The 27,212-nt window shown below is 41.7% G+C and overlaps 1 protein-coding gene across 9 annotated transcripts in view; it reads left to right on the top strand.

Annotated features, from left to right (window-relative positions):
• MTR (5-methyltetrahydrofolate-homocysteine methyltransferase) overlaps nucleotides 1-26,957 on the top strand; it is a 148,259-nt gene extending 121,302 nt beyond the window's left edge. For 5 of the 9 annotated variants that reach the window (XM_070055569.1, XM_051820744.2, XM_070055572.1 and 2 more), the window contains 8 exons: nucleotides 2,918-3,016; nucleotides 4,051-4,126; nucleotides 6,710-6,865; nucleotides 8,340-8,536; nucleotides 18,422-18,622; nucleotides 19,375-19,567; nucleotides 21,327-21,439; nucleotides 21,881-26,957. In XM_070055569.1, the coding sequence (XP_069911670.1) occupies nucleotides 2,918-3,016; nucleotides 4,051-4,126; nucleotides 6,710-6,865; nucleotides 8,340-8,536; nucleotides 18,422-18,622; nucleotides 19,375-19,567; nucleotides 21,327-21,439; nucleotides 21,881-21,967 (1,122 nt within the window). In that variant the 3' untranslated portion in view covers nucleotides 21,968-26,957. Of the gene's footprint in view, nucleotides 1-2,917; nucleotides 3,017-4,047; nucleotides 4,127-6,709; nucleotides 6,866-8,339; nucleotides 8,537-18,421; nucleotides 18,623-19,374; nucleotides 19,568-21,326; nucleotides 21,440-21,880 lie in introns of all 9 variants that reach the window. The other 4 variants (XM_051820745.2, XM_051820743.2, XM_070055570.1 and 1 more) reach the window with 1 other exon arrangement.
• Nucleotides 26,958-27,212: the final 255 nt, after the last annotated feature.

The following is a 27,212-nucleotide window of genomic DNA, read 5'->3' as shown; positions in this document are numbered from 1 at the left end:
ATGGCCGCTGCGGCTGGCACGCTGCTGCCGGCGCACCGTGCTGGTCTGATGGCAGGAGCCAGGTACTTCTCCTGGTCTCCCATGGGGTGCAGGGCCCAAGTACTTGGGCCATCCTCCACTGCCTTCCCGGGCCACAGCAGAGAGCTGGCCTGGAAGAGGGGCAACCGGGACAGAATCCGGCGCCCCAACCAGGACTAGAACCTGGTGTGCCAGCGCCACAAGGCGGAGGATTAGCCTAGTGAGCCGCAGCGCCGGCTCCTCGTAAGAGTTTATATCATATCCATGGTTGAGTATCCAGTAGGGCTAGGCTTGTTGCTATTTTCAAATGCTGATGAATGGCCTTGAACAGTTTCCATTTGGAGACAAGGTGGTTGGATCTCTTTAAGTGTATAGGCTAATGTTTTCCCTACAGGTAAGGGAAGGAATCAACCCTTTAATTCCATGTTTGCAGAACAAGCTCCTTCATTGTCTTGAAGAATTGGAGCAGCCTCGGCCTTCCTAGAAGCCAGACAGAGGGCAAGGATGGATATTTGTATTTCTGCAGTTTGGTCCCACCAGACAGCTGGTAGTGCTTAGCCTTTCTCATAAAAAAAGAAATGACCACTTTTTCAAGTTACTCAAATATATGTCAGATGATAAATCTTTTAGGTAATCACTAGTGACGCTTTTCAGGAGCCAGTGGTATAATTTGTTTTGATCGGTTGTTATCTTTTAATCTAACTGAAATGAACATGGAACAGGACCATGCTCTTTATATATTTGAAAGATCCTAAAAAGATAAAACAGATACTTAATGACTGGAGATTCAACCCTGTGGATTCTCTTTGCTTTTCTTTCTTGTTTAATAAACAACAAATTGCCAGTGTTTAGTTCTTTTTCATTTATAAAATACCTTTTTAACTTATTTCCTCTCATTGTGCAGATATTACCATATAAAATCAAAAATAAATGAAGATAAACAAAAGCTGTAATATATCTATGTAATATATCTCTGTTGGCATGAAAATGCATAATAGACTTTGATATTTTGGTAAAAGGACCATATATAATAGTTCATAGGCAGTCCATGAACTTGTATCCATCAGTCAAGTCAAACTGGACAGGATGGGACCTGTTACTGTTTTGGAAGCAGGAGGCTCCATTGGGGTGTGGAAGGTGTCAGCAAATTATTTTATGTTCCTGACTACCCAGTAGAACTTGTGTAAGAGCATTGTAAATTAAATGTAGGTTAAGGAAATCTGGATTTGCTTTAGCGAAATGTAACTGTTTTAAAATACTGGTTGCAGGGGCTAGTGCTCTGTTATAGTAAGTTGAAGCCTCCACCTGTGCCCCAGCATCGCATATGGGTGCTGGTTCAAGTCCCAGCTGCTCCACTTCCAATCCAGCTCCCTGTTTTGTTCCTGGGAAAGCACAGAAGGTGGCCCAAGTCCTTAGGCTCCTGCACCCACAAAGGAGACCCAGAAGAAGCTCCTGGCTTTTGGCTTTGAACTGGCCCAGCTCCAGCTATTGAGGCCATTTGGGGAGTGAACCAGTGAATGGAAGATTTCTGTCTCTCCCTCTCTGTCTATAACTCTGATTAAAAAAAAATAAAACATTGGTTGCTTCTACTTTCAGGAGCTCAGGAGTAGGCATCCCCATCTTGTTTTTCTGTTAGCTCTGCTGGTTTTCCTAAATTAAAACTCTATTGAGATGACTTTAATGTGGGGCTGGAAAATATTTTGCAGTGTGAATACTATTTGAAAGCCTATTTCTAGTCTGCCACAATGACCTTTTCTGATTATATTCCTTAATAAAATTATTTTGTTTTTTACTAACTTGTAAGTGATTGGATTGTTATTAGAGATACTACTTGGAAAATTCACATAGAATTACAGATTTTTAAAGCTCTAAGCACCTTAGCATCATCCAGTCTAGCTTCCTTAATTTCAGATGAAGATACTGAAATCCCTGTTTTTTGTTTTTGATTTTGTTTTGTGTCAGAGAATACAGGCATTGAGCAGTGCTGTGAGTTAGCTAAATTTTTTTTGTAATTTTATTTTGATGGTGGATATTCATCTACCAACTTAATAATTGTACCTTGATGGTAGGTAATCACCTACCAATTTGATAATCATAAATACAGATATTTAGCTGATCTTAGTTTTGCCATGTATTGAATAGCCTCACTTTTTCTCTGATCAACAATTTGCTTTCATATTTTAGCCAAAGCTCACAATTGATCATGAATATTAGCCTCATTCCTTCATTAAACATTTAGTTAGGATGCAACTTGTACATGTCAACCACTGAGCTAGAATCAGGCATGCCAGTGGTTAAGGTGTGAACCCAGCTCTCAAAGGGCCTGTCCTCTGGAAAGGGAAGTAAATACATAAAAAGACACTGAAAACCTCTGATAAGTGCAGTGATAGAGACATGAACAGAGTGTCTTTGAAATACTACAGAGGGTATCTTAACTGTGGCAGCACTCAGTGACTCACTGGAAGGACTCACAGAACTCAGAAATGCTGTGAGTCTCACAATCACAGTTTATTGTCTTGACAGGATATAGATTAGCATCAGAGGTCAGACAGATACAGCCTGAGCCAAGGGGGTCACCATAAATCAACTGTTAGCATAAATTAGTTTGGTTCAAGGACCTGGGTATACAGTGATACTCATATCAAGCAGGATATCCCGAGGTCATAGAGTTTATCTCCCGGACACCAGTGAAGGACTAGTCTTTGTTCTGGTAAGCTTTTAACATGCTGGATTTATGCTTATTGCACATCCAGGCAGAACTTGGCCCAGTGCGTGAAGGGAGAGCAAATGATGTTAGGGAAGGCTCCTGAAGGTGGTATAACCAGAGCTGCCCATGACTGCTGGGATTGCATTTTCTTCTGCTGCTTTATGGTTAGTGAACATTATCTTGCATTTCCAGTGTTCTCAACTGTTGGATGAAAATCTAAAGGATGACTACTTTGAGGAAATCATGGAAGAATATGAAGATATTAGACAAGACCATTATGAGTCTCTCAAGGTGAGTGACAGAAACAGGTCTTTGCTTATTTGGGCAATTCAGTGATCCCATGGTTTTTAATGTGACTTTACTGTTTTGAGGGAGGGTAAGAGCTTACGATCATTTCAGAGAAGTCTTATTTTCTAATTCAAATTAGTTTTTCAGGGTCTTAAGTTCCCAATAATTTTTGGTTATATTAAAATGAATTTTATTTATTCAGCCAAACATGTATTGGGCCCCCAGTAAGTGTTAGGTACTATGCTAGACACCAGAGTTATGAGAATGAGTAAAACATGAGCTTCTACCCAGCAGGGAAACAGGAGCTGAAACAGTGTACGGAAATGATGCTCACAGATCCCTGTTCTTGAGGGAGTAATGGAAGAAAATGGGGACATTAGACAGGACCATTGTAAGCCTCTCTCCCGGATTGCCCAACAGGACTGTGTAAAAGCGATGTTTCAGGAACTGTCCCTCCCTAGATAAACTTCAGAGAATCTATTCAGAGCAGGGACAGTGACTTCCTTTGAAGCCGTTGAGGTAGCTCTCCCTGGTTATCTGCCTTCCCAGATTTTACTTTGTGGGAACCTTGGGAGAATTGTTAGGCAAGGGGGAATGAGCTAACAAAGAGCCTGATGAAAACATGCTGCTTTGTTTTGGGGGAACTGGTTAGCCCAGGATGCTGTGGTTGGCCTTCTCTCTTCTTGAGTTTGTGTACCTTAACAGTCCCTTAGTTCTACCTTCTGTCCTTATGGTGGTTGATGGCAGGCCAATTAACATCCACCAAGGTTTTGAAGATACTGGCTTGCTTATTCCAGGTTCTATCTACATGCAGAGTTGACCTTAGGTTTACATGTCAATATTCCTCATTCTGGTGCTAGTGTAAATGAAACCCTACTGAAAGGGAAAGGAAGAACTTTTTAGAGTAAGGATTTTTATTAATAAAAGCATTTGTTTTCTTGCAAAACTTATAAAATGGCATACTTGGACGTATTTTTGTAGTAGCAGTGGCAAGCTAAGAGTCTCTGACTAAATAACTTTTTTTTTTTTTTAAGCAGGAGAGAAGATACTTACCCTTAAGTCAAGCTAGAAAAAATGCTTTCCAGATTGATTGGCTGTCTGAACCTCACCCAGGTCTGTTTTTCTGTTGGCTAGAGAAAGGCTGGGCGTGATAACTGACAGTGCACTGAGGAGATATTTGTATTAACTTGGCTACAAAATGAAACCGGCTTCTAGTTGCTCTCAGTTGTGTCAAATAATGAGTGACCCTGATGACTGTGAACAAAGTAAATGGGTACCATTTATGGAGAGCCTGTGGTGTGCCAGACACTGTCCTTAGGTGAACCCATAAGAGCTTTGTGAGTCCTTGAGACAACTCCCATGTGAATGGGGGTCTTATCTCCATTTTAATTTGAGGAAACTGAGTTTTGGCTAATAACTTGAAACGTTACTAGGTTTCTATCTCAGATCTGTCTCTTTCCTCTGTGCTGTGCTTGAAAAAGCTCTGTGGAGATATGTGTGGGTGGAACTGTCATTGAGGTGGCCTGGGTCTCAGGCCCAAGGGCAGATGTGGAATGTCTGACATTGAACATGCTTCTGCTGGTGCAGATCTTTGTAACATTGCAGCAAAGCTGTACTGCCTGTTCCTTATTTTCTTTCTCACTCTCTCATGGGTGATTCCCTTTCTTTGTATTTCTTTTATTGGGTTTTTTTCTCTTTCTTTTTTCTTCTGATTTCTGTCCACCTCTCTTGACTCACATAGGTGTTCATGTGGGAATAAAATGTGTAAGATGTTTTGACAGACTCAGAAAGACATGAAATACAAATGCAAAACCGAGACAGGGTGAACAGGGCTTCTATTAATTGAATCCGTATTTCCAAGATGATATCTCAAATCGGCTTTTATTGCTCCTGACATCTGTGTTCTGCACATGCTCGGCAGAGTTGTGAGGATTAAATTGGAAATGTAGGTGTGCTTGGTTCTAATTTCATTCCTGCAGAGTTCTGTGTGGTTCAGTGGAAAGAATGCCAGAGTAGGAGCTGGGAGGCCAGCATTTGCATCCAAACTTGGGTCCTGGCTCTGATTCATTACATGACCTTGAATGTCTTTCTTCCACACTTGACAGTTTCTGACATGTGAAAAGAGGGTTACTTTATGGAAATGTTATGAGGATAAAAGTAAATATCATATGAAAACCTTTGAAAACATAGAAATCACTGTGTATTCCAGCCACAAACATTTGCTCTTCATCTTTTTCTGTGAAGTTAGACACAAGGGCATGTCTGTTTTGATGAAATCAAACATCCAAAACGTATTTTTGTAGAGATAATCCTGGGAAGGCCAAGAATGCCTGGCGGCAGTGGGGACTTTACAAGTGGCTGATTTAACCCCCAGAGCAGGGCCCACTGCAAGCTCTGACTTCGGCCTAAGGGCTTTGGGGCCCTAAGGAACAGCCCTCGGAAATGTTTGTGTGGGCAACTCAGTCTTGGGGTAATTTCAGAAAGTCAGTACAGGAATGAAGGAGATCTTCTCTCAAGGCCCTGCATGTTAAACCTGGAGCAACTCGAGAACTTAGGGGGTCAGACTTGTCAAGGGCAGTGGCCCCGGGTGACACTGCAGCAGCACGCAGTTCCCTGCTTTCCTGAGCAGGAGGCCACTTTAACCAGGAATCTGTCACTAGTTGCTGTTTGATTTCTCTACTAAGTAGACTGTACAGACTGTGTTTCCAGACAAATCAACATGATAGAAGATTTACAAAGGAGGGATCAGCCTCTGTAGTAAAAAGATGACAGGGCAATATGGAGAGAGCACTGTAAGCCAGTGTGCTAAGGAACGGTTCCCAGGCAGAGATTCTACTCCTGCTTATCTGTCCCGGTACTCTCACCCTGCACTTCAAGATTCTGTGTTCTTTTAGAGCCCCTGAGGTTGGTAGAGTAGTTAGAGACTGGCAAGGATAAACAAGAAGTCTTAGAGCTGCAGGAGGGTTGGCATCATAGAGTCTGGCTGTGATACTGCTGCTCTTGGTGGCCCAGAAAGCCCAGTAGCACCATCGCTCTATAAGGCCTTCACAATTATATAAATTATGATAGGCCTTAGACTCACGAGATGTTAAGAACAACCTATTTAATATTCATGTATACCCACTAGTCAGCTGAAGAAATATTTAATAAGAAACAGCAACACAATTATATGTAGTGGAATGCGTGTGTATATGTCCATCCCCCTTCCTTCCTTTAATAAATAACCACAGTCCTGATTTTGGGACTTCATTTCCTTACAGTTTGTATGTTTGTGTCAGTAGGCAATATAGATGATTGTTTCATGTTTTAAAACTTTATATAAGCAGCCTACTATATATGTCTTTCTGTAGTGATCTTTATTTTAGTCTTATTTTCATTTGCATAGGGGAAGATTAACCCAAGTCTTTTTTCTTGGTGGAATGGGGGTGGAAGGACTGAGAGAAGTTTCCAAGAGTGGAGTAGTCAGTCAACTGCATGGGAAGAACAATTTTATTTAAGATTTGGTGCAGAATTACTCCTTTTCCACGGTAATTTAAAGTTCCCCTCTATGTAAGACAACTCCTACGGGTGACAGGAGGGAGGCAGAGCGTGGGAGTCAGCGCAGCAGTGAGGAGCTGGCAAGGCGGCCCCTGTAGGCAGTGTGCCAGTGTGAGGGGCTCGGCCTGAGCACTGACAATTGTACTTTTTTTCTTGTAGTGAAGCCCACGTTTATCGGGACCCAGGTCTTTGAAGACTATGACCTGCAGAAGCTGGTGGACTACATTGACTGGAAGCCTTTCTTTGATGTTTGGCAGCTCCGGGGCAAGTACCCGAATCGTGGCTTTCCCAAGATATTTAACGACAAAACAGTAGGTTAGTTCAGTATGTTCTTCCTTCCTGCCTCTGATAATCAGGATGTGGCACTGTGAAGGACAAAGCGGTGATTGGGATTATGCAGGGGATTTCTGCTTTCATATTGTTAACCTGCTGAACTTCTGGGTGGGTTTTAAATTGGTTAGTACTTATTTTATCCACTAAATTTGACCTTTCACTTACATGTTCTTTCAATAAATGGACATCCGCCATATGCTGGGTTTTGTGCTGGGTACTAGGGATAAACAGAAGATAGTATAATTCCTGCCTTTACTGCATGACTAACTGGCACAGTCTATGTAATGGTTACCTGTTGGGTTCCTGTTGAAGGCCTGGCCCAGCCACATGGACACAAGAAGAGGAGACAGAGCTTAGACTGGGAGGCCAGGGCTTCCTGGGATAGGGAGCATTTAAACTGCTTTTTGAGTTACTGGAGGTGGAACTGGGTTTGCAGGATGACATTGAAGGAAAGGATCTTCCAGGTAGAGGAGATGGAGTATGGGACGACAGAGACACCTGCGCCCATTTGGGAAACTGCAAGGAGTCCAGTGGCCTGAGCATAGAGTAGAGGAGTAGGATTCGGGATTGTAAACTAGATAAGAAAATGAATCAATAAACAGTTATTCCCAAATGTCACTTTGAGCCTAATGCCTAAACCTTCCCCAAGAGACATGGAATCAAGATGAAAAGCTATTCAAAGAATCAGGTAATGATTAGATCAGAACAAGATGTGGGTGGGGGTAGACTCGTGGAAGTAGGAGATTAGATCTCAGAAAAGCCTGAGAAGCCAGTGCCTTGTCAGCTTCCTAAACACATCCTGGAAGTGTGTGCGTATGAAGCTGCTGGGACTCAGCAGCTCTCAGAAAGCCTGGAGTACAGTGGTGGGCAAGGGTTTTCTCACTGTGCTGCTCCCGAGTCATCACAGGCAAACAGTGGGGAGACTGTAGGACAGGCTATTCACAGAGCTTGGGCTGCTCCATTTCACTGACACAGAAAGCTAGGGAGGGAGTCAGGAGAGTGGAGGCCTGGCTCCCTTGTGCAGGTGCCGAGACTGTCCAGGCGCTGTGCAGAAGCCACACTGTCATGCCCCCAGAGGTCATTGTGAAGTCAGTGGAGTTGTGTGTGCATGAAGAATGTCAGGGAGCCAGGAATCTGGCCTGCTTTTTCTCACCCTCTGTCTGACAGACTGCTTTGGGGAGCAATGCTTTGGCTCTCTGCCTTTTGTTAAATGGAAAAATTTAAGTGGCTTTAGCTGAGGGAAGCAGACTGGGAGCTTCACTTAGCAGGAACCACTAAGCCCTGGCTGCTCTGCCTTAAAGTATGCTGGTGGTCAACACTGAGAAATTATTTGAGGAGAATAGACAGGAGTGAAAGGAGAAGATGGCTGAAGAGGGATAGTGGTTTTAAAAAGAAGCATTCTTGTCTGGTTATCATTGGCATCTTTAAGTGAATTCAAACCATGTTTTCCTAATAGGTGAAGAGGCCAGAAAGGTCTATGATGATGCCCAGAACATGCTAAACACACTGATTAGTCAAAAGAAACTCCAAGGCAGGGGCATCGTTGGATTCTGGCCAGCACAGAGTGTCCAAGATGATGTCCACCTGTATGCAGAGGATGCAGTGCCCCAGGCAGCAGAGCCCATCGCCACCTTCTATGGGTTGAGGCAACAGGTATGAAGGGCATATTGACAGTGAGCTCATTGTGTTTGCTTTTTTGATTTCAACACTAAAAATGTCAATGAGAATTAAATAAGAAGCTTGAGATTTGTATAAAGGTTAGAGTCTGCTCCACTTCATCCCCAACAGCCAGTCACAGGCCCATGCCCAAAGCATTTGTGAGGGTGATGGAGAGCAGGCTCCAGCATAGGTGTCAGAGGCAGGGCCTCCCAGGCGCCAGCAGTAGTGAGGCAGTTACCATTTTATTTGCAGATGGACTGCTGAGTTGCTGTTGCTTCCATGGACACACCCATGTTCTCAGTTGTCTTATTCTCTGAAGCAACAGAACATTTACTTGTTCAAGAGCACTGGTTTGCATCTGTGTATTTTTAAAATAGACTGGTGGCTGCCTTTCTCCAGGGAAGGCAGGCAAAAACTAACAGTGGCTGAATGTGTGCCAGATACCAGTTGCTAAGAGGGTGCTTGATGACCCATCCTGTTTGAGTCCCACACAGCCCTTTGGTTAGCAGTGTGCTGCCATGGCACAGATGAGTAAATGAAAGCTGATAGAGATGGTGCTGTGTTCCATGGCTTGTAGGGGCGAGCCCTGCCTGTGTGCATCCCCATGGCTGTTCTTTTACTACCCTGGCCTCCTTTGGGTTGGAGAGAACAGGCTCTTCTCAGCACAGCTCCTCTCATGTCCCCTTCTTTAAAAGCACAAATAGCATATGTGGGTCCCTTTAATTGCTGTAAAAAATAGTTGTTCTAGACTGGCGCCGCGGCTCACTAGGCTAATCCTCCACCTTGCGGCGCCGGCACACTGGGTTCTAGTCCCGGTCAGGGTGCCGGATTCTGTCCCAGTTGCCCCTTTTCCAGGCCAGCTCTCTGCTGTGGCCAGGGAGTGCAGTGGAGGATGGCCCAAGTGCTTGGGCCCTGCACCCCATGGGAGACCAGGAGAAGTACCTGGCTCCTGCCATCGGATCAGCGCAGTGCGCCAGCTGCAGCATGCCGGCCGCGGTGGCCATTGGAGGGTGAACCAATGGCAAAGGAAGACCTTCCTCTCTGTCTCTCTCTCTCTCACTGTCCACTCTGCCTGTCAAAAAAAAAAAAAAAACAACAACAACAACAAAAAAGTTGTTCTAATCAAGAATTGGAACCAGAATTCACCAGACTTATGGGCAAGTTAATTTCCAATAAATTATTCTTTCAGTTTTATCACTGTTTTCAGAAGGGATAGTATTGCTTTTGGTCACCACCACAGTATCATTCACAGTGACAGGTATTTTGACCATAACAATGTCTGAAGGGACTCTTCAACTGGGTGCCTTGAACGGTACCATAAAGAATTCAGTGAGGACAGCTACACCCTTATTGCTCACATTCAGGCTCTTACTGTATGCACCCAGACTTGGATACCCCAGGATATAAGCAGCAGGGTTCCAGGGTTAGATTTCAGCCCCTCTTCACTAGGGAATTGGTGACTCTTATCTGGTTGTAACTAAGGTCCAAAACTGCTGCTTTGGCTGAGCCTTTCATTTTTCAAGTCTGAGTCCTCTCCTGATCTCTCTTTACTTCCAGTGCCATTCATGTCTGGGCAGTCTGTGACATACTCTATTTGAGTGTGAACTGTAATGAATTCTCAGAGTTTGCCTTTGTAAGTCTCTGGAAAGGGGTACTGGACTGTGCACATAGATGACCTAATCAGATTTTTCTAAGGGCATGTCTTCTCCAGTACCCTCTGGGAAATTCTAGCTGCCGTGCCTGATTACTGTGGCAGTCTTTGTTCTGAGTAGGCTATGATTGCTGTTTCCTCATAGGTGCCACAGGATTCCATGACCTGTTCCTTCCTTGCTGCTGGGAAGCTTTGTAGCCCTGGTAGCCCCTGTAGTTTTGTTAGCAAAACACAGTGGAAGGGCAGAGTACAACTGGAAATGGCCCCTCCACACACAGCTGCCCCTGAGCTCCATGACATTTACCTACGCTGTTATCAAACACCTCCTGGCCTGTAGCACCCAGTGATTTTCTGTCCAGTGTCAATTAAGCTGTTCTTGCTTCCATGGCCAAAAAATAGCTCCAAAGCTTCTGTAATGGCCACAAACTGATTAACTGATTAGTCCCCGGAAGAAGGAGTTTCTGTTGTGGTATGGCTCCCTGATTCTGAGCTAGTTGATCAGTCTCTGTGTGCCTCAGGTTTCTTGTCTGTAAAATGGACCTGATGGTATTATGTACTTCAGAAGACTGTTGTGAGAGTTAAATTAGTAATTTGTATAGAGCACGTACAGCAGGCCTAGAGTGAGCACTTGATAAATATTAGTTGTAAGTTGTTTGCCTTCTCAGCAAATATTTACTGATGGTCTTTTTTTTAAATCATAACCAGGACCTAAGTATTAATTCCTAATGTGCTAAAGAACTTCAAACTTTCATAGTATTGCTCTTAATTTGAACACTTGCATGATTTTTATTTCTTGATATTACCATTGTCTAAATGTAAGCAAAGCATTATCTTAGATAGTGATTTCTCTAGGATAAACTAATGATAATCCAAAAGGCCAGCAATTTCTAAGTTTACATTCAATTCCATGACTTAAAATTTCCATATAAAGGTTTGGGAATTAACAAGCTCAAAGATACATCTACTAAAAAATCTATCTAATATAATTTTTGGTATCAAGTTAACATAAATATGTAATATGTACTTGTAAGAATGACATTGTATTTTTTTCCCCAAAGAAACCTTTTATATAAGGAATACAAATTTCCTAAGTACAACTTTAGTAATATAGTGATTCTTCCCATCATACCCACCCTCCCATCCACACTCCCACTCCTCCTTCTCCTTCCTCTCCCATTCCCAATCCCATTCTCCACTAAGATTCATTTTCAATTAACATTATACATAGAAGACCAACTCTATATTAAGATTTCAACAATTTACACACACACACACACACACACACACAAAAGAACTTTGAGAACAAGTTTCACAGTTAACTCTCCTAATACAACTCATTGAGGACAGAAGTCCTGCATGGGAAGTCAGTGCACAGTGACTCCTATTGTTAATTTAACAATTAATACTCTCATGTATGATGCCCGTGATCACCTGAGGCTTTTGACATGATCTGCTAAGGCTAATCCACTACCTCTGTCAGTATTTAGACAAGGCCATAAGGAAAGTGGAAGTTCTCTCTTCCCTTTAGAGAAAAGTAAATCCTTCTTTGGCCACTTAAAAAAAAAAAAAGATCTATTTATTTATTTGAAAATCAGAGTTACACAGAGAGAGGAGAGAGAGAGAGAGAGAGAAAGAGGTTTGCTATTTGATGGTTCACTCTCCAATATGGTTCACTCTCCAATTGGCTGCAATGGTCAGAGCTGTGCTGATCCGAAGCCAGGAGTCAGTAGCTTCTTCCAGGTCTTCCACACGAGTGCAGGGGCCTAAGGACTTTGGGCCATCTTCTAGTGCTTTTCCAGGATGGCCACTTCTTTCCGCTGAGGTCTTACTCACAGAGATCCTTCTTGTAGGACATTTTGTTGCCAAAGTGTCTTGGCTTTCTGTGCCTTAAATACTCTCATGGGCTTTTCAGACAGGCCAGAATGCCTTAAGGGCTGATTCTGAGGTCAGAGTGCTGTTTAAAGTGATTGTCATTCTATAAATCTGCTGTGTGGACTGCTTCCCATATTGGAACATTCTCTCCCTTTTAATTCTGTTGTTATTACCAGACACTCGATCCTATTTATATGATCCCTTTAACACTTAATCCTATCTATATGTTCCTTTAACACTTCATATGATCACTTTAACACTTAAGATGCCATTTTTACCACCCAGCTTAATGGGATTTGGGGTCCCATGACAAGTTTTTAAACTGTACCCTTAGAAGTAAGTCCATAGGGATGTATGCAGAACTGTACAGCTTTACAGTTACCAACTTCCACCTCCCTGTCTTATTCCCATTTTTATTTTTTACTGAGATATATTTTCAATTGGCTTTATACACATATGAATAAGTTTATGTTAAGTAAAGCATTCAACAAATAGTATGAAGGAAAAAAAAAACTGCTCCTTGAAAGTCAAGACAAGGGCTATTCAAGTCATTGCTTCTTGTGGTGTCAATTTCTCTTCTACAGATTTCCTTTTTGGTGCTCTATTAGTTATCATGGATCAGGGAGAACAAATAATATTTGTCCCTCTGGAACTGGCTTATTTCACTGAGTGTGATGTTTTCCAGATGCATCCATTTTGTTGCAAATGACTGGATTCCTTTTTTTTTTTTTTTTTTTTTTTTTACTGTGTGTACTATTCTGTTCCATACTGTGCATATCCCATACTTTCTTTATCCAGTCTTTAGTTGACAGGCATTTAGGTTGATTCCATGTCTTAGCTATTGTGAATTGAGCTGCAATAAACATGGGGGTGCTGATAACTCTTTTATTTACTGATTTTGTTTCCCTTGGGTAAATTCCCAGGAGTGGGATTGCTGGGTCGTATGGTAGGTCAATATTCAGATTTCTTATTTTTTTTTTTAAAGATTTATTTATTTATTTGAAAGTCAGAGTTAACGCAGAGAGAGGAGAGGCAGGGAGAGAGAGAGGTCTTCCATCTGACGGTTCACTCCCCAGTTGGCCGCAATGGCTGGAGTTGTGCCGATCTGAAGCCAGAAACCAGGAGCTTCTTCTGGGTCTCCCACGTGGGTACAGGGGCCCAACACTTGGGCCATCTTCTACTGCTTTCCCGGGCCATCCGGTCCCAGGCTTTCCTTTTTTGGGAGGGTCTTTATTACTGATTCAATTTCTGTCTTGGTTATGGGTCTGTTTGTTTTCGGTGTCTTCATGGCTTAATTTAGGTAGGTTGTATCTGTCTAAGAATCTATCCATTTCTTCTAGCTTTCCCAGTTTGTTGGCCTACAACTCTTTGTAGTAATTTCTGTTGATTCCTTTTATTTCTGTGGTGTCAGTTTTTACATTTCCTTTTTCAGCTCTAATTTTATTGGTTTGGGTCTTCTCCCTTCCTTTTTAGTTAGTTGGGCAGTGGTGTGTCAATTTTGTTTATTTTTTCAAAAAACCAGCTCTTCATCTTGCTGATCTTTTTATAGTTTTTTTGGTTTGAATTTTGTTGATTTCTTATCTAATTTTAATTATTTCTTTTCTCCTATGAGTTTTGGGTTTGGTTTGCTGTTGTTTTTCTAGATCCTTGAGATGCAGTGATAGCTCATTTATTTGGTGCCTTTGTAATTTCTTGATGTAGGCACCTATTGCTATAAACTTTCCTCTTAACACTGTTTTTGCTGTCTCCCATAAGTTTTTATATGTTGTATTGTCATCTTCATTTGTTTCCATAAATTTTTTGATTTCTGTTTTGATTTCTTTTATGACCCACTGTTCATTCAGGAGCGTGTTGTTCAGTTTCCAAGTATTAGCATATGTTCTAGAAATTCCTAAGTTACTGATTTCCAGCTTCATTGTATTGTTGTCTGAGAAGATGCATGATATGATTTTGATTTTTTTGAATTTGTTGAGACTTGGTTTGTGGCCTAGCATGTAGTGAATCCTAAAGAAAGTTTCATGCACTGCTGAGAATGTGTTTTCTGCAAGTGTAGGATGAAAAGTTCTGTAGATATCTGTTAGGTCCATGTGGTCTATTAGTGTCAGTTAACTCTGTTATTTCCTTGCTGATTTTCTGTCTGATTGACCTATCCATTGCTGAAAGTGGGGTATTGAAGTCCCCTTTTACTAGCGTATTTGAGTCTATGTCTTTCTTTAGATTCTTTAATATTTCCTTGTAAATAGCCAGGTGCCCTATAATTAGGTATATAAATGTTTATAATAGTTACATCTTCCTCTTGAATTAATCTCTTAATCATTACATAGTGCCATTCCTTATCTCTTTTAACAGTTTTCCTGTTAAAGTCTATTTTGATGATATTTAGATGGCTACATCACCCCCCCCCCCCTTATTTTTTGGTTCCTGTTAGCATGAATATCTTTTTCCATCTTTTCACTTTCAGTCTGTGTGCATCTTTGTTGGTGAAATGTGTTTCTTGTAGGCAGCAAATAGATTTTTTTTAAAATCTATTCAGCCAATCTGTGTCTTTTAACTGGGAGAGTCAAGGCCATTTACAATCAAGGTGACTATTGATAAGCAATGACTTTACCCTGCCATTTATCCAAAAATATTCCTATTTTTTACTTTGAATTTCCCTTATACCTTTACTGGGAGATTTCCTTCCTTTACCTTCTTTCATAGTGATGACCATATTTCTGTGTACAGGTGTAGCACATCCTTAAGCATCTTTTGCAGGGCTGGACAGATGGTGACAAATTCTTTCAATTTCTGTTTGTTATGAATGGTCTTTATTTCACTTTCATTCATAAATCAGAGTTTTCCAGGTATAGTATTCTGGGTTGACAGTGTTTTCCCTTAAGACTTGGGCTATATCTCACCATTCTCTCCTATCCCGTAGGGTTTCTGATGAGAAGTCTGCTGTGAGTCTAATTGGAGATCCTCTGAAAGTAATTGCATTTCTGTTGTGCATATTTGAGAATCTTTTCTTTATATATTACCATGGAGAGTTTGATTATAGTATGTTGTGTTGAAGATCGTTTCTGGTCATGTCTATTAGGAGTTCTGTGTGCTTCCTGTACTTGGATATCCCTTTCTTTCTCCAAATTAGGGAAGTTTTCTGTTATTGTTTCACTAAAAAGGCCTTCTAATCCTTTCTCTCTTTCCATGCCTTCAGGAACTCCTAAAACCTCTATGTTGGTTGTTTGATAATATCCTATAGATTACCAATGATGTTCTTTAGTTTTCTAATTTCTTATTTTTGCTCTGAATGTATAATTTCCTTTGCTTTTTTTCCTAAGTCGGATATTCTTTCATCTGCTTCACTGATTCTGTTGTTAAGGTTTTCCACTGTGTTTTTTATTTGTCCTATTGAATTCTTCAATCCTAAGATTCATTTTGATTTCTCTTTAAGATATCAATTTTGTGGGAGAAATTTTCTTTCATGCCATGTATGGATTTCAGTAGTTCATGTATTTGCTTCTGATTACTTCTATGTAATCTTACAATGAATTTTTTGAATTCCATTTCTGGCATTTCTTCAATCTCATCATCTTCACAATCTAGTATTGAAGTGTTGTGTTCTTTTAGTCATGTTATCTTCCTTATTCTTGTTTCTTGAATTGTTGCATTTGGTATTCGGCATTTGTGGTGATACTTGTTGTTTTCTTCTTTCTTTTTTCACTGTGGCAGCTTTTATTTTTGTACTGTTCCTCTGTAAATTAGTGGAGTGTCTGCTTTCAGTGAATACCTAGAGACATGTAATGGCCTGCCCAGATGAGCTCCTCTCCTCAAAGGAGACCAGTGCCCCAGTGCTAGCCACAGTGACTATAATATTTGTCCACTCTGCTCCAAGAACCACACAAAGGATCTGTGTAGTCCTCAGTGTAAGCTCAGATTCCCAGCAATCTCCCCCACCAGGTAACCAGGGGGCCCTGAGTATGTGGAGCCTCCCACAGTGACTGCCCCAAGCCCCAGCCATACCATAAGCCTTCCCACACAGCCTCAGTTTTTTTCAAAGTCCTGGCACACAAGCCTTCCACAGTCATGAGCACCCAGCTCCTATTAGTTCTCCCCATCATACTCAGAGTCTGCACTCAGCTGATTGCTGGGTGTGGACATGAGCTGGCACAGCTGTTATGTATGTCCAAAATGGCACCCACTTTCTATTGGCTTCTTACAGGATGCTTTTGCATGTTGATCAGGAAAAAGAAATGTGCCCTTCTTTTTTTTTTCTCCTCTAGTTTGGCAGGTACACTATCCTCCATGGGGCTCCAAGCCGAGTTCCCTGTAGTTTCTTCCTGCAGCTTTATCACCCGTAGCTTGGGCTACTTCAGTCTAGTCTCACTTCACTCTCCAAGGCTGGTATGGAGGTTCTCAGCTGCTGGGGTCCTGAGTTATTGGCATCCATGCCCTTCACGTAGGTCCACAGTGTCCCTCCTATTTGCATAGAGTTTCCTCTGTCATTTCTCCTTAACTCTTCCCTGAAACTGCACTCTCTCCACTTTTTTTAAACTGTCTTCTCCTAGACTAGAGCAGTAAGCTCCCTCCCTACTCCGCCATCTTAATCCCCTCACTGATGGTCTTAACATGAAAGAACTTCAGAAAGTTCATGGAAAATGCACATTATGAAAAAATTGCATGGATTTCTTTTTTTTACACCAAAACAAACTTATTTATTTGAAAGGTAGAGTGAGAGAAAGAGACAGAGAGAAGGAGATATCTCTCTACTGTTTCACTCCCCAGATGGCCACAAAGGCTGAGTCTGGGCCAGGTTGAACCCAGAAGCTTCATCTTGGTTTCTCACATGAGTGGGGGGAGGCATCTTCTATCTTTTCCCAAGTGCATTAGCAGGAATCTGGATCAGGTGTAAAGCAGCCAGGACTTGAGCCAACACTCTGATATGGGATGCTAATGTTTTAAGTGGTGGTTTAACCTACTGTGCCACAATGCTAACTAAACTTTTCTTTTAATTCCATTTTCCCATGTATGCATCATACCTTATTTGTCAGCTTAGTAGCGGGGAAAAGTTAGTTATCAGCTGATTGGCAAGGAAGGCACATGGGATTTTGGAGTGAATCTAAAGCAAATCCTGCTGAATTCTTGATTAGGTTTAAGGATGATTCCCTAGGTGCCTTTGCTATCTCCTGTACCATCACCAGTGGCAGGCAGCACATGACCCATGTATTGTAGACTTCAGTAGTTTAGCTGCTTCTGTTGATGCAAAATGGAGGCTTTTACATTTAGTGTACCCCTTTCAAACAAAGCACTTGGATTCAATCTGAATTGAAAATCTTTTTTGAGAAAACAGTTTTTAAAAATAGGTGATTGGGGGCCAACGTTGTAGCATAGTGAGTAAAACTGCTACCTGTGATGCATGGCATCCCATTTGGATGCTGGTTTATGTCCTGGCTGTTTCATTTCCAATCCAGCTCCCTGCTAATGGCCTGTGAAAAGCAGCAGAGGGTGGCCCAAGTGCTTGGGCCCCTGCCACCTATGTGGGAGATGTGGAAGAAGCTCCTGGCTCCTGGCTTTGGCCTTGTTCAACCCTGGCCATGGTGGCCATCTGGGAGAGTGAACCAGCAGATGGAAGATATCTCTGTCTCTCTCTCTCTCTCTCTCTCTCTCATTCTCTCTCTCTTTCTCCTCCTCTATCTCTGGAACTCTGACTTTCAAATAAATAATAAATCTTACAAAAAATAGATTTTGGGGATCAGGGTGTAGCTGTTTGGCACAGAGCTTAGGATGCTGCTTGGAATGCCATATCCTATAATGGAATGCCTGGGTTTGAGTCCTGGCTCTTCTTCTGATTCCAGCTTCTTGCTAACATACTTCCTGGGAGGCAGCAGGTAATGGCTGATGTACTTGTGTACCTGCCATTCATCTGGAATATCTAGACTGAGATTTGAGCCCTGGCTTCAGCTTGGCTCAGCCCTGGCTGTTGTAGGCATTTGGAGAATGAATCAGTGGTATGGAAAAATCTCTCTGTTTCTCACTGCCTTTCAAATAAAATTAAAATAGGTAAATTTTTTAAAAGGTGATAGTTTAAGGTTCTAGTTCCTAGCACAGAGCCTGTAGGCATTCAGCATATCCTAGGTTATTGTGTGAATGAGCCATGTATGTTATGTCATATATATTTTTTAAATCTCATTTCATTTCTTTATTCAGCAGTATTTACTGACAACTCAGTATGTATCAAGTACTATTCTTAGTGAACTCATCAGGCACACATCCCTGTGTCACGAAGCTTGGATTCCTTTGAGTATCTCAGATTGCTTTCCACTGTCTTCTGATTTAATGTCCATGCTAACAGCCCCTTCTGCCCATGTTTGGGTTTTAAGGCTGAGAAGGACTCTGCCAGCACTGACCCGTACCACTGCCTCGCGGACTTCATTGCTCCTTTACATTCTGGAATCCGTGACTACCTGGGCCTGTTTGCTGTTGCCTGCTTTGGGGTGGAAGAGCTGAGCAAGGCCTATGAAGATAATGGTGATGACTACAGCAGCATCATGGTCAAGGCACTGGGGGATCGGCTGGCAGAGGTGAGACTACGACAGTGCACTGAGGCAGGGTCCAGGTGGTGGGGAGCCCATGAGAGGTGCCAGAAAACTGATCAGCCATGTGAACCAGTGTCCTTTATTTACTTTGAGTCACATGCTTCTGGCTTTACCATTACACATACTTTTTGGCAAAAAAGAACCTTCCAGCTTGCCATAGTTGGCTGTTGTCCTTACAGCTTCGACCTTTTTGCCTTATCTCTGATGACTTCTGTTGTGTTGTCTGTTGTGATGTACTCCAAAAAATTAAAAACAGATTTCTGTTTGAGGGCCTCTCGTTCTAATGTTTTTTTCTGTAGATTCTTTATCATCCTCTGCATGGAATGTGATATCTGAGGCTTAGGGGAGATATTCTTCTTGTGGTGAACAGTGGAAGAAGTAGCAGCTGGTTTTTATAATGAAACGGGTTTATAGTTTCTCTACTGCTTTTTTTAGCCATTGCAACTACAGACTGACCTTCAGGGAAATCTTTAAGTTAAAAGGCCTAGCATCCCCAGGTCATTAAATATAACACTTCAAAACTCAGGTTGAGGCCAAAATTGAGCTGCTTAGCAGCTAATGAAGGTACAAACAAATCAAGAATCTAGCCTGAGGTCTCCTCTTGACAGGTTTGCCTGGCCTGGCTATGGTCCAGGTGAGAGGCTGCTCTGGCTGACTTTGATTCAGTGGGTGGAGGCCACGCTGATGCTCTGAGCTCCTTGCTCTGCCTGACCACACTGGGTGCTCTGGGTTTCCAGGCCTTTGCAGAAGAGCTCCATGAAAGGGTTCGCAGAGAATTGTGGGCTTACTGTGGCAGTGAGCAGCTGGATGTTGCAGACCTGCGCAGGCTACGGTATGAGGGCATCCGCCCAGCTCCTGGCTACCCTAGCCAGCCTGACCACACTGAGAAGCTCACCATGTGGAGACTTGCCAACATCGAGGAGTCCACAGGTGTGTACCGGGAAGTGGTAGGCTCCTGTCTTTCCTTACTTCTTAAGTAAACTTTAATAAAAGTAATGGCATGTATGATTAAAATTTTTAAAAAATAAGAAGGGTTTATAATTAAATCATCCCTTGTCCTTTCTCACTTAGCTGTTTCTTCTAATCTTTTACTCTCGTGTTAATAGTATTCTTATAGCACCATTTTTGGATTTATCAGCTTGAATTATTTCCTCTTAACCTGTAACAGAAATTTAGCTTACTTATACCAACTCATGTTATTGGTGCACTAGTGTCTTCATCCCTCCCTTGGAGGCTGTCCTTTGTCCTGTCTGAAATTTCACCTGCCTCATGCTCTTAACGCTTGTTAATTGTGTCTTTGGACATTAGTCTTGCAGAACTCCCAACTTTTCCTTCCTCTTTTCTCTTTACTTTTACACTTTTATTAAGATTTGTGGTCTTGTGTTATCATAATTTCTCTTAGGTTTTGTCTGTGTGTTGATTTGATCATTGAAAATGAACAATTACTGTGTGCCTTTTTGAGACAAAGACCAGGGCACCCAGCCTTAGTGTTGTGGGCCCAAGGTAGAATTGCTCATGGTTCTGTGTATGTTGTTGCGTGCATGTGCCCATTCTAGTCCTTACTGCATGGTTGCTGTAGCTGAGGTGATCCAGGCTAAGTTCATAGTTTTTAGTGGACTTAATTAAGAGTATGATACCAAAGCTGACAAAGGAATGTGTATTTAAATGAGGAGCTGTCAGCTCTGTTGAATCTGCATCAGCAGGAACAACAACTGATTCCAGGAGTCATGAGATCTGGGTTCAAGTACCCTAGCCCATAAGCTAGCTGGGTCACCTTTGGCAAGTCACTCAGTCTTGTTCAGTTTTCTTGTCCACAACATGAGTGGCGTAGAAGATACAGTCTTTCGGCCGGCGCCGCGGCTCAACAGGCTAATCCTCCACATAGCGGTGCTGGCACACCGGGGTTCTAGTCCCAGTCGGGGCGCCAGATTCTGTCCCGGTTGCCCCTCTTCCAGGCCAGCTCTCTGCTGTGGCCCAAGAGGGCAGTGGAGGACGGCCCAAGTGCTTGGGCCCTGCACCCACATGGGAGACCAGGAGAAGCACCTGGCTCCTGGCTTCGGATCAGCGTGGTGCGCCGGCTCTGGAGGTCATTGGAGGGTGAACCAATGACAAAAGGAAGATCTTTCTCTCTCTCTCACTGCCCACTCTGCCTGTCAAAAAAAAAAAAAAAAAAAAAAAAAAAAAAAAAAAAAAGATACAGTCTTTCTTGGTCCCTTTGAGTTCTCAGATCTCAGTAGAAAATGTCTCATCTTTCCCAGTGCTATTGTAGGCTCGTGCTTCACTATAAATGAGTCTTGGTCATTCCTAGTGTCAGTAGCTCACAGAACCTGTGGAGAGCTGTTTAGATGGTGCTCTCATCTCCTGGGCCTCAGAAGGCCCAGGCTTAGGAGCAAACAAATTGGGGTAGCAAATATGGAGATAAAGGATCTTGGACGACTAGGTTAAGAGTAAAGAGAGTCTTTTCCAGGTTTGCCCCCATGGATTAGAGGAGACCTGCAGGTCCTGAATTTGTTTATGGATCTGGCAAGAATTTGCTAGACTTGTCTGTCACTTTCATGCTGTGCTGTGTGTCTGCTGAGTTCACTTTTATCCACTTGTTCAAGGAGAGTTCATTGAGTGCTTGCCAACTGCTAGGCCCTGTGCTATGCACTGAGTCAGTAAGCATTTTCCTCTGTGTTGCTCTCTTTAGGCATTAAGCTAACAGAATCATTAGCCATGACACCTGCTTCAGCGGTATCAGGTCTCTACTTCTCCAACTTGAAGTCCAAATATTTTGCTGTGGGGAAAATTTCCAAAGATCAGGTAGGTTACATTGTGTGTGGCTTCCTTAGATGCTTATTTTGTTTTAAATGGAATTCTAGAGCCTATTTGTTGTGAATGTGAACGTGAATAAAATGAGTGAGTGGGGAAAGGATAAGAAATTTGTTCCAGTTAATGTCTTAATTTGGTTTTAATCCACTACCCCAATTCTGGCTCTCCCCCACACACGTGTGCACAGACACAGACACACACCCAGCACACACACAAAGTTTCTAAGTATCAGATATTTACTGTGTGTTTTCCTGCCCAGAAAACAAGGCAACTTGGTGGGCAGATAAATATCTGTCTCCCTGTAGCTCAGTAGATTATTATTGTTAAGACAAGAAGTGGAAGGTACTTAATGTTTTTTTGCAAAACCTGTGAAAATTTGGTTCAAAAAGTCTTATCCCTTTGGTTTAATACACTCTTTGTAATCTTTTGCAGATTGAGGATTATGCTCTGAGGAAGAACATGTCTGTGGCTGAGGTTGAGAAATGGCTTGGACCCATTCTGGGATATGATACAGACTAACTTTTTTTTTTTTTTTAACTTTTCTATACTTGATGATCCATAAGGAAATATAAATCCATAGTGCCTTAAAAACCATGAGTAACAATGAGCCTGTGTACCTTGGGTTAACAGTGCCCTGCTGCTGCCTTTGGAAGACTTTGGTGTAACACTTTAGGGGCAGCAGGATCTTCCTATAGTATCTGGAAAACAAGTTCTGTTCTTGGGGGATCTTGAATGAAGAGCAGCAAGCAAAGCTCTGATGGTGTCTCTGCTCCCTTGGGACAGGCTGGAGCTGGAGGTCTTTTGCATTTCAAAGCAAGTCAGCCTACTTTTTTCCATTTTTACCTTGGATCTAAGCAGCCACTTATTTCTCTTTTTTATTTTTTCTTAGGAAAGAAAGCCTGAAACTCAGTTGAATAGAGAATTGTATAGAGAAATGTGACCCTGTGGCAAAATGACACTGTGTGAGAAATGGGGCATTTTAATCTAAGTGGTTACAACTGAAGACTCTGACAGGCAAGAAAGTACAACCCTGCTCTCTCTCCCTGGAAGACCTCATTTTCTAAAGGCTCGATTAAATGGTTGCAGAACTCCCTTTGGCAAAAAGCATGCTCTCACTGCTTGCCTGTCAGAAATACTCACACTGTTTGCCCCTAGTGTGGTCAAGTACAGCCAGGTTCTCTCCAAGCATTTTGTCCTCCCATAATTTCATATTCCCCTGCCCTAAGAGGGAGAAAAAAATGAGATAGGGACAGAGAGTGTTTGCTATGGGTGGTTAACATCTTTTAGTCATTTTCAGAATTTAGCAGGATCTTGGCTGAGCTGTGGTGTCATGTACAGAATTGGACAGGTGGACATTGTAATGCCACTCAGTTCTTCATTTCTCTGTTGTCCCAGCTCTAAACTTAGACAGTTGAAGAATAGCTCACTGATTTGTGTTTTAAGGGAAATTATTAAGAACATGGACTTTGAAGTCAGACATACTTAGATTCAGGTTTCAGCTTTGCCACTTAAATACTGAGTGAAGTTGGTAAATTCCTTAAGCTTCCCAACACCATTTTCTCATGTGCAAAATGATAACAGTGCTATTAGTCTGTATCTTACGGCATGAGCTGCAGGTTAAACAGTGATGCCCAGGACATTTAACATGGTATCTGGTAAACAGTATCTGCTTAATAAATGGAAGCTTCTGTAGAGCTCTGTTGGTGGCCCCTCAGACTCAGAGCATAGTAGGAGCTCATGGAAACGAATATAAGAGATCAGTGGATTTGAAAAAACAGTGGGGAAATGCATGTCGTCATGACTAGATTGAATATGCTAGGTACCATTCTTTTTAGGATTAAAATACGATATAACACTGACTGGGACAGAGAAGCTACCTCCTATGCCACCAACACCATTGATGCTCATTGGAGTGACCACCCTTCTCCCTCACCTCTTGTGATATATACCTGCCTTGCCCTGAGAGCAGTAATATCAGCTGTGCATGCAGGCACAGTGGAGGGAGAGGGGGAAAAAGAACTTGGGAAGTGGCCATTCTACATATCCATAGTGGATATACATTTTTCTTGCAGAATAGCATGCATTTTCAGCATTGCTTGCCCTTAAGAATTGTGTTCTGTCTTTCGTACATTTAACTTGTGCTGAATAGAGACTTGAACCTCATGTCCTGAGACACTTCTTTGGTGGATTTGTCTTAGTTGATGCCTCTTGCATGGCAAATATGTTATTTAGATGTTGTTACATTCTTCTATGAGAAGAAATAACTTCAAATATCTTAGTGTGTTTTATCTGAACGGTAACTAGGAGTCTCCTGATTTCATTAAATATTTATAATATCTTTTCTTGGCTGGTTGTGAGATGGAATGATTTCCTTAAGTGGGTTGTTTTAATCACAATTTGAATATCTTTTTTCTTAAAAACAAAAGCAGTTTGTGCAAGTCCACATACCTATATATTAATGAACAAAGATGAACTACAACTTGAAAACATCCTCCTTGGTTTATTTTAGGTATGCCAGAAATACAGAACTTCGAAAGCAGGTAGTAAACTTTCTGAACCCAGGGTCTTCACACTGGTGATTGCACACCCAGAACCTGTCTGTATCATCATCTGTGACTGTGACATAAACTTACTCTCTTTGCTTCCAGGTTTGTTTTTATTTTTCTCTCTAAAGAAACATATTTGGATTCATACCCACTCTGTTGCTTCTTCTGCAGTCTGTACTGAGAAGGTTGATTTGTGGGGTGATGGTTGAGATCAGGGTTTATTACACCCTATTTCCCCTTTGCACTCCTATGCTAGAGGCCATCCTCCATGCACAGGTGAACTCAGAGTGTAGTTAACCTGCTTTAATTTCTCTTAGGCATGCCCTCAGTGAGTATCTGAGTGCCTGCCTTCCGCCAGTTACCTTCTCCCATTCTCTCCCTAATCCAGTGAAGTTAGGTTTCTATACCCATCCTTCCTGGTACCAATGACTTCTATTTATTAGATCCAGTGGACTTTCTGATGCCTAGCTTTTTAATTTTTTCTCTGTGATTTTGGACAGTATTAACCCCTTAAAAACCCTCCTTTCCCCATTCTCCTTGACAGTAATCTGTTGGTTAACCTTCCACGTTTCTGATAAGTTCATAGCCCTTTTCATGGTTTTCTCTTGTTCTACTCGCTTGTATCTTCATGTCCCTGAAGATTTGCCATTAGTTGCTTTATTAGTCTGGATAGTGTCAGTGGGCAGTCTCATCCAGTCATCATCTCCAGGGAGCTCCATCTGGATTCTTGTCTGTTGAAGAACATAATTTATAATCCAGCAGCTCCTCCAGGAGGATGTGCAGACATCACAAAGCCATCGTACCCCAAGCCACTGTCATCTTATTTTTCTTCAATTCTTGATGTATGCAATAATAAATAATGGTACCACCACCTAAGTAGCAACCTCAGGCTCACCCTATATCTTTCCTGTAGTATTACAGTTATCTCAAAAACTGGCACAATAAAAACATACTTATTCTATGTTAGCTGGGTTGGTGGTAGACATACTCAGGGAAAGCAGTAGTTGAGACCTGATTTGGGACTTGAAGGGTATAGATCAAGAAGCAGGAAGGGTGGGGGGATGCAAAGAAAAAACAGTCTATTAGGGATTAATGAGGTATCCTGTCTCCCCAAATTGATCTGTAGGTTTAATGCCATTTCCAACAGAAATTCCAACAGAGCTTATGGTAACATGCAGATATTTAAGTTTATGTGGAACAGCAAAAAACTAAGAATGGCCAAATGTTTCTAAGAATGTAGAAGCTGAAGGAACTTAAGCAATAATTAAGTTTTGTTGGGGGTTGGTATAATACCTGTTTATAGAGGTAGGCGATCTGAATGGTGGAACAAAATGAGGAGCCTGGAAACTAACCCGTGCATATGTTGACCTTTGCCATGAAAGTGGCTTGGCACTTGAGTGGGGACAAAATAGTAGCAGTACGGGATCCTCCATGGGGGGAAAATAAATTCCATTTTTGAGCAACATCAATTCCAAGAGTTTTAGCACAAAAAACAAAAGTTGTAAATGTGTTAAAAAAATCACTTTTGAGCAGGAAAGAATCTTTTGAGACATAAAGCAGTGCCCATAAAAGAAATGATAATTAAATCAGCTCTTAAAACTGAGGACTTAACATTAAGCAAATCAACAATTAAAGTGAGAAGATAGGCTATGACTTGAGAATACCTATGTAGAAGACAAATAATATAGAGAGAATTTCTGTTTTAAAAAATTCATAGAAAACATTGGAAGAGGCATTTCACAGAAGAGAAAATATCTAGGGATTATAAACTAGTAGAAAGATATCCCACAGCATTTGTGATCGTTAAAATATGAGTCGAGATCACAATGAGATTCTATTGTACATCCTGCAGACTTTGCAAACTTTGGATCCAACAGTACCAGGTGTTAAAGAAGATCTATGGGAACTCCATTTGTTGTTACAGGTGTGGGTGTATAAATCATGGCTTTAGTAAATTATACTTCAAAGCTGGAAGTTTGCAGCCCTAATGATCTAGCTTCTGAATTCCAGTTGTGTCTAATAGATTTGCATGTGGCCTCCAGGTGGTATGTGCGAGAATATTGATAGTAATATATTCATAAAGGTTATTGGAAAATGAAATATATATTTGGATACAATATAATGGGTAAAAAAATTAGGTATATTCACCCTAAGGGATATTCAATAGTGAAAATTAGGAACTACTTTATACCTCACAATAAGGATGAATCTCAGAAAATATTATGGGGGGCCCAGCACTTTGGTGTAGTGGGTAAAGCCGATGCCTGCAGTGCTGGCATCATCTGGGTGCCAGTTCAAGACCTGCCTGCTCTTCTTCTGATCCAGCTCTCTGCTATGGCCTGGGAAAGCAGTAGAAGATGGCCCAAAAGCTCGGGCCTCTGCACCCTCGTGAGGAACCCTAAAGAAGCTCCTGGCTTCAGATCGCCCATCTTCAGCCATTGCAACCATTTGGGGAGTGAACCAGTGGATCTCTTGTTTTTTCTCTCTCTCCCTCTGCCTCTCTGTAACTCTGCCTTTCAAATAAATAAATAAATCTTTAAAATAAATATTAAGGGAAAACACCCAAGTTCCAGGAGACCACATATTGTATGGTACTATTTTTATTGAGCTCAAAAACAAGCTAAACCAAAGAATGTATTGTCTTAAGTATACATATGTGATAAAGCTATGTTGTAAAAAAAAAACGCAACAGTAATAAACCAATGTTTAGCATAGTTGATTCCCTATGGAAGAAGAAAGTGGAAGAGACAGAGGAACACATAGGTTGATGCAGGTTATGAGGAATGTTCTATTTCTTAGGTGATAGGATTATGTGTGTTTGCTATATACTGTATTACACATTGTAACTGTTACATAATGTACAATTTTGTATGTGTTAAATATGTTTGTACTTAATGGTACTAAATGTATATATTAAATATATTGTGATAATAATAAAGGTAATATGGAATCATAACCCAAAATCTGGTATGGCAGTTTTGTATATGTATAAATCAGATACCTTTTTTCTTTTTTTGAAGAAGGGAAGAACGTTTTAGCCAGAGTGAACAGCAGGTATGAAGGCGGTGGGGTGAGAGAGAAGTGCATTTGTGCGCCTGCCAGTAACTCCCAGATACCAGGTTTTTGTGGGTAATTTGATGGCAGAACCATTTGCAAAGACAGAGATTAGAGGAGGGGAGAAGAGATGAGTTTTGGAGAGGTTTGACATAAATATGTAA

The sequence above is a fragment of the Oryctolagus cuniculus genome, chromosome 13 (genome assembly GCF_964237555.1).
Source record: "Oryctolagus cuniculus chromosome 13, mOryCun1.1, whole genome shotgun sequence".
Classification (NCBI taxonomy): Eukaryota; Metazoa; Chordata; class Mammalia; order Lagomorpha; family Leporidae; genus Oryctolagus; species Oryctolagus cuniculus.
This window is presented reverse-complemented; position numbering and strand designations above follow the sequence as displayed.